Here is a 7,906-nt window from a genome sequence, read left to right on the forward strand (position 1 = left end):
AACAAGATGTATCTCTATCCATAAGGTCTCTAACCTTAATTAAATTAGAGTTGGCGCTAGGAGGAGTTAAGACATTAAAATTAGAGTGGAAAGGGAGCCAATTGTCAAGCCAAATGTTAACTTTTTCACCATTGCCTATCTTCCAGCAACTGCCTTTAGAGATAACCTGAATTGAAGTATGGAGACTTCTCCAGGCATAACTGGGGTTACTGCCTATGGGGGCTTTGATAACATCAACAGTGGGGTAGTATTTTGCCTTATAACATTTTGATAACAAGGAGTGAGGATTAACATGCATCCTCCAAATTTGCTTGGCCAACATGGCTAAGTTAAAATCTCTTAAGGATTTAAATCCCATGCCTCCATCTTGTTTTGGCTTAAAAATTCTTTCCTTTTTAATCCAATGGATTTTTCTACTAGAACCAGAATTTCCCCACCAAAAATTGCACGCTGCTCTTTCTATTTTGTCAGAAACACCTTTAGGTAATAGAAAATAGCTCATGATGTATGTAGGGATAGCCTGAGCCACGGATTTAATGAGCACATTTCTTCCTTCAAATGATAAATTCTTCTCCTTCCAGCCTTTAAGCTTATCCCAGATTCTGTCCATGAGGAAGCTAAAATCATGTTCTTTGGAGCGCCCAAAATGAGTTGGCATGCCTCGGTATTTGTTAATACTGGAACTGATCTTGATAGGCAGTTGTTCTTGGAAACTTCTTTTAAAATCCAAGCTTATGTTAGGGCTGAAAAACATGTCAGATTTGTCTAGATTTACTCTTTGTCCAGAGGCTTCTTGGTATTGGTTTAGAATGTCCTTAATTGCCTTCCCTTCTTCAGGTCTAGCCTTGCAAAATAAAATGCAATCATCAGCATATAAAAGATGTGAAATAGGTGGGGCATTAGTAGCAATAGCAACTCCATGTATAAGACCCTCCTGCTGACTTTTGGAAAGTAAACCTGAGAGAACCTCTGCACAGATTATAAACAGATAGGGAGATAAGGGATCTCCTTGTCTTATTCCTCTGTTAGGTTTAAAGGAGTCAGTAGGCTGGCCATTTATGAGAATGGAGAAAGAGACTGATCTAATACAGTTCATAATAACATTAATAATTTTAGGAGGAAATCCCATAGAAACAAGAGTTTTTTCAATAAAATCTCATTCCAAACTATCATAAGCTTTAGCCATATCAAGTTTAATTCCCACAAATCCGTTGTTTTTCTTCCTGGGCTTATTAATGTAATGAAAGGTTTCAAAGACAATTAGAGAATTGTCAGTGATTAGCCTACCCGGAAGAAATGCACTTTGGTGATCACTAATAATACTTGGTAAAACAGTTTTAATCCTATTAGCCAATGTCTTGGTCACAATTTTTAAAATCACATTGCATAGGCTAATAGGGCGAAAATCAGATGGAAGAGTAGGATTAGAGACCTTGGGGATTAAACTGATAAAAGTATGATTGATGTCTTTAGGACTACCATCTCTGTTTAAAATATTTAGAGTAAAATCAAGGATGTCATTTCCAATGATATCCCAATACTTTTGAAAAAAGAGGGTAGAAATGCCATCTGGTCCAGGAGCAGAATTGATCTTGAGGCCCTCAATGGCTTTGATAATATCATTGGAAGTATAATCCGCATCTAAATAATTATACATATCAGCATTGACCCTATTAGACACAACATTAAAAATACTCTGATTGGAACTGGGACCAGAAGACGAAAAAATATTTTTAAAATAGGAATCAAAAATGGCATGAACATGAATACTGTCCTGCCAAGTGTTGCCCAACTGATCTTTGATGCTATATATGGTGTTCTTTCTCCTCCTTTGACTTGCTTTGTAATGAAAGAATTTAGTGTTGAGATCACCATGTTGAAGCCATTTGATTTTGGCCCTCTGGGCCCACCACATTTCCTCTTGCTTTAGAACATCTCCCATTTCTTTTTCAACTGTCTTTATGTCTTCTAGGCAGCCTTTAGTAGGGATTTTGTTTTTAAGGTTCTCAAGAGTATTTTGCAGGTGTTTTGTCTTCTTAGGAATATCACCAAATCTGTGTCTACCCCAATCATAAAGCTGATTAAGAGTGGTATCCAACTTAAGGATGCTATTTCCAGGGGTGTTAACCCAAGCTTGTTTCACCAACTGATGGCTCTCTTGATCTTTAGTCCAGACTTGTTCAAATCTTTTAATTTTAGCTTTATGGTAGCTTGACCTGCCTTCTTTACTGTCATAGAATTCTAGGAGTATGGGGGCATGATCTGCGGTATATCTGAGGAGATGCCTGTTGATATATCTGGGAAAGGTAGAAATCCAATTAGAATTTGCACAAAATCTATCTAACCTTTCTTTAATGTGATCATTGTCAGATTGATTATTAGCCCAGGTGAATTTATACCCGTGATAGCCTAAGTCATTTAAATCATATTGATTAATAGTTTGGTTAAACATTGGTATGATTATAATCTATGTTGTTACCCCCCAATTTTTCAGAGTCGTTAAGAATCAAGTTGACATCTCCAAAGATAAGCCACTTATGGGACTGTTTGCTAGCATATAAGTTATTGATAGTGTCACATGTGAGGTGTTTTTGATTGTGATAGGGTGACCCATAGAAACCAGTAGCATACTAAGATAGAGAAGTATTACAAGAAGTAATGTACATGTCAACTATCATGTTATTATATTGCAAAAATTCTATAGAGATACAATCATTCCAGAGGACAGCAAGGCCTCCAGACCGGCTACCATTATTAATACTACAGTCAACTATAAAAACATGAGATAAAGGACCACAGGACAAGATCGACTTAGCTTTTTTGTCATTACTATGTAGCTTAGTTTCCATTAGAAAGACTAGATCAGGGTTATTAGACTTAATGAGCTTTTTAAAAGCTCTAACTGCAGAGGTGTTCCCTAAACCTCTGCAGTTCCAAGAAAGACATTTCATGACAGCTGGCTGGCCTTGTTAACAAGGCCTGCCATTTCCGTTGCTTGTGTAGCCCAGTGGAGACCCCAACTCTTTCCCCATAATGATGGACTTACAGTGAAGAGGGAGACCCCAAAATTGAATCCAAAGAGGGACATGCATGAAATCCAATTCATTGATGTTCAGACCACGGTGCCAATTATGTAAAACTAACCAGCAGTTGCGTATGATCCATGGAGATCCTTTCAGGAGCCTTTGTACATCCTCCTCTTTGTCCACTTTGATTTGAAGTAGCTTCCCTTCAATTTCATGAATCTTGAGACCCTGAGGTTTACACCATATACCAGATAAAGTGTTGTGTAAAACTTGAATTGGGATGGGTTTATCTGATAAGATTTTTCCAATGATGTTGTTCTTGCATTGATTCACACTTTCTTGGACATGTTCCTCCTGATAGTAGAAAAAAGGTTCTGCAGATTCTGTCTCAAAGTTACCATTTTCCTGAAACTGTTCTGTGTTGTGTTGTGTGCAGGGATCTGTTCTTCAACATAAGGGATGTGAGGACCACCACTAGTTGATCCAGTAGCTGTAAAGTGATCATAGTTTGCAAAAGAACTTTCTTGGAGAAAGAGATTAGTGTGAACTTTCTGGAGTTTAGCATGGCGAGGTTGACCAAGAATGGAAGATTGGGGGGAATCAGAATCCATGGTGTTAGAGAGAACACCCTTATCTTTGGAGGGATTCATGATGAAAAAATGGTAGAGATCAAAAGGAATAAGAGACAAAGGAAAAGTGAGGAAAAGAGAAGGAGGGGAAAAAAGAAGAAAAAATTCCAAGAAACCAGAGAAGGCAAAGATAAGATCAAGAAGAAATAGGATTGATGAAAAAGGAATGGAGATGAAGGATACAAACAAAACACAAAGGGGAAAGGTGAGGAAAGGAAAGGATGGATGAACAGGCCAAGAAAAGTGCAAACACAACCCTAAAAGGAGGAAACAAAGGCACAACTATCAATCAAACTGGGTTAGCTAGAGTTGATGAAGGAAAACAAAGAGAGGAGATATAAGGGGCAGGAGAAAGACGAAGAAACAGGAAGGGAGGCTTATAGGAGAAGAGAATGGATGATGAAGGTATGGGTATGGGTGTGATGGAGATTGGTTTTTGTTGCAAGAAAGCGATGAATGAATTTCTTGGAACGATTCATGAGAATCTTGGAGCCCTTTATTTTTTTCGTCAAATTGGAGGTTAGGTTCTAATAATAAAAATAGGCCCCTAGTAAACAAATGCAATTTTTTTTTGTAATTAATCAAATATAGAGAGGGGAAAAAATTGAAGGAATCAAATATAGAAAATTGAGCACCTAATAATTTAAGATTTATATATATTTAACATATCAAGACAACATAATTGTTTATGTGGGCCATTGGCTTCATATATCCAGTTTTGGCTCAAAGTTTGAAGTTCGAACCTCACTATCAACTCCTTTTGATTCAAACTGAAGAAGCTAGGACTTGAACATACGCACATCAAAACTAACAAAGGTACATAATATGGTGTGCTATACCTGGAATCATGTCAAAATTGTTCGAATTCTGCTCTTTACCCAAACGGTTCTGCTCATTCTCAAAGTAAATGTCCAAAATGTCCCTGCGTGAGTTAACTTGCGCTGCGTGAGTTAAGTCACGCTAGTGTTAATTTTTACGTGAGTTAACTTGCGCTGCGTGAGTTAAGTCACGCTAGTGTTAATTTTTACGTGAGTTAACTCACGCCGCGTGAGTTAACTCACGCTAGTTTTCTTTTTCACTTGTCCAAATTCAACAAAAGCCTATTCTCTTTCTCTTTTCATGTTAATTATAGTGTGGTGTGGTGATTAGACTGCTCATAGAGAAGTTATTTTGTTGATTAATACATAGACCAAAATTGGAGCATATTAATAGTTGACACACATCAGAGGCGTCAAATGGCTAAGCGAATTGGGTCTCTCAATATAGTGTAAAAAAGCTCAACAATAGCTCTTCAGATGTCAAAGCAATCAATAATATAGGGGAAAATACACTCACCTCCCTTATACTTTGTGTATATGTTACTAACCTCCCCTCTATTTTCTCACTTGACAAAGACCTCCCCTGTCTTTAACAGCAGTTTAGGTTCCGTTAAAAACTTGAAAAAGTTGATTTCTTCCTCATTCTTTTTTCTTTTCCGGGGACACTTCCAAAATTTATTCCTGGCTATTCAGTTCCCTCAAAAGAAATAACACCAGCATTTCTCTTCCACCATGGAAGAATCACACAACACACAATACTGGTATCTTTAATTCTCAACGTTTTTGTTCTCCAGCTGTGTTTTTCTTTATTGTGTTAATGGGATAAAAGAAAAATGGGTTGATGTTCATAATTTGTTCAGTCAAAACGAAAACCAAATTAACAGGACGGTAATGATTTTTTATGCAACTTGTTCTCATGACATGGAAATAAGATTATGCAGGTTTCTTGCGGAGTATTTTTAATCACTTGAAAACAGCTTCATAGGTATATATATGGGTTAACTTGAAAAGAGCTTATAACAGATAGTTAGTTTGTTTTTTTATCACATGAAAATATACAAATATGTTGAGGTATTTTGATAAAAATATCATTGATGTTGTTGAAAATTTGAACGAGTCCGATTTTAAACGATAACTAAATTTCTCAGAAGTGTCTTATATTTAGGATACTATAAATGTATTATAAAAATATTAGAACCCTATATATATATATATATATATATATATATATATATATATATATATATATATATATATATATATATATATATATATATATATATATATATATATATATATATATGGGTTTTGTTACAAGCCACCCTTTGGTGGTGTCTTTTAACAAGTCACACCTTAAGGTGTGATTTTCACTTTTTGGTTATAACTTTGCTAAAAGACACCTTCATAAAAGTAAGTTGGTGTCTTTTCGCAAATGCTCATAGAGTAACTTGATAAAAGACACCTTCATAAAAGGTGTCTTCTATCATAACCCTATATATATATATATATATATATATATATATATATATATATATATATATATATATATATATATATATATATATATATATATATATATATGGGATTTGCTAGAACACACCCACTAGTTTTTATGTGGGAGTGTTTTAGCAAAGCTACACCTTAGGGTGTATTTAACCACTTTTTAGTTATTCACTTGCTAAAACACTCCTTCTAAAAAGTAAGTGGGTGTATCCTAGCAAACCCCTATAGGATTTGCTAGAACACACCCACTTGTTTTTGTTAGAAGGTGTGTTATAGCAACATACACCTTAAGGTGTATTTATTAACTTTTTAGTTATAACTTGCTAAAACACTCCCACATAAAAACTAGTGGGTGTGTTCTAGCAAACCCCTATATATATATATTATCTTGCAACTGTTGATTTTATGATCTGCGATATAACGATGATTGTGTACCTCTTCTTGTCAATGTGGTTTCCCATGTGCGAGGTTTACATTTTGTAATATTCACCGTAACTTTTTAGAATTTATTTAGTTGTTTAATGGTTTTGTTCCTCGCATATTTGAAAGGTGGAATAAGATTTGCCCTTGCTCTCTCATCAAATTTCAATATGTTTAATTTCATGAGAGAACATTTTTTCCCCTTTTAACGGCTTAAGTTAAGCACCTTTCCAGTTCATTTATAAGCAACTTTTACTTTTTAGATTCATTAAACAAATTATGTTTGTAGCTTATAGTATAGACAACATATATCATTTATTGAATGAACGTAGAAAACAACAAGTTGTTTATAATCGAGACCGGGGGGAGTATGCTCAAATCTCCTATTCCATTATGCATAAGTAATATAGCAGGGAAGCTTGATCTTTTCTATTAACTCTTATATGTTGAAGGGTTGAGAATATAAGTTGTATTTTAGATCCAAAAAGGTAGAAGTCTTCATATTTTCCACTTAAAAGTAAGGTGAAGAATAGTTACTCCTTTGAGACTTATTTATAAGGAAAACTTTCTTCTTTTTTTACAAGATAAGCAAAACTTTCTTGTTTAATACATATTAAGAAGAAAAAAAAATCGATAATAATTATCATATTAAATTTGTATTAGGAGTATGCTCTCAGCTTAGAAAATGGGATGGTTTCTCCCCTTCCCCATCTCTCATCACTTCTCAAAACAAATTATTTGTTTGGATTATACAATCTAAATGTGTAAAAAAGGGAGAAATTGTCGTTTTCGACATCGGGAATTGTTTAATTTATGTATCTTTAGTGAAGAACTCGAACTAGATCATGTTCCTTTTAACAAAATCTCATTTTCCTCATACTATGATGTGAACTAACACCGAGAGAGGATGAAAACCATGTCCTCTTCACCCAAATAATGTCCTTTATGGTCCTCATATCATCACCACAGCTTGGACATAAACATAAAGGATGATATTTAATATCTTTCTTTGCCAGATTTTCTCCAACAGGAACAACACTGTAGTGATTTCCAACATTTTTCCTATAAAATAGGAAAAATATTGGCAATATTGGTCTGAATCCACATGTACTCTTTGGTTTCTTCACTTCCAAAATAACATAAAATAAAAGTATATGGTTTGATGCTCTTCTAATCTGCTTCATAGTACGCATACATCCCGGTAGCGTTAATGCAGCTGTAGTTTTCATCAGCTTTGGGGGAATAATGAACCAGACATCAAACCAAGGAGAACTTCAGGTCATGATTCAACTGCTTTAAACCGTTCAACTTGAATTGGAACGAAATCGCAGTTGAACCGTTTAAATAATAGAAGTAAGTTATGACCTTGGCAATGTCAAGTTCCTCAGTTCACTTTTCATCATTATCATCAACAAATTCTAATCATAGCTAAACAACTTTTTACTTGTTTGATATTAAATTGAGTGTCTATCATATCAAATAATTACTCTGTTATTATTGCAAGGAACAA

General features: G+C 34.9%; 1 protein-coding gene across 1 annotated transcript; it reads right to left on the reverse strand.

Annotated features, from left to right (window-relative positions):
* Window positions 1-1,156: 1,156 nt before the first annotated feature.
* LOC146913212 (uncharacterized) lies at window positions 1,157-3,637 on the reverse strand. Its single transcript, XM_085720890.1, has 4 exons — window positions 3,425-3,637; window positions 3,047-3,380; window positions 2,346-2,409; window positions 1,157-2,297 (listed from the first exon to the last, which is right to left on the reverse strand). Exons 1-4 carry the CDS (start codon window positions 3,635-3,637, stop codon window positions 1,157-1,159), a joined length of 1,752 nt encoding a protein of 583 aa, XP_085577016.1.
* Between the last annotated feature and the right edge of the window lie 4,269 nt (window positions 3,638-7,906).

This window comes from Medicago sativa, chromosome 6, assembly GCF_051527215.1.
Source record: "Medicago sativa cultivar Bolivia chromosome 6, Bolivia_mono, whole genome shotgun sequence".
In the NCBI taxonomy this organism is placed as follows: Eukaryota; Viridiplantae; Streptophyta; class Magnoliopsida; order Fabales; family Fabaceae; genus Medicago; species Medicago sativa.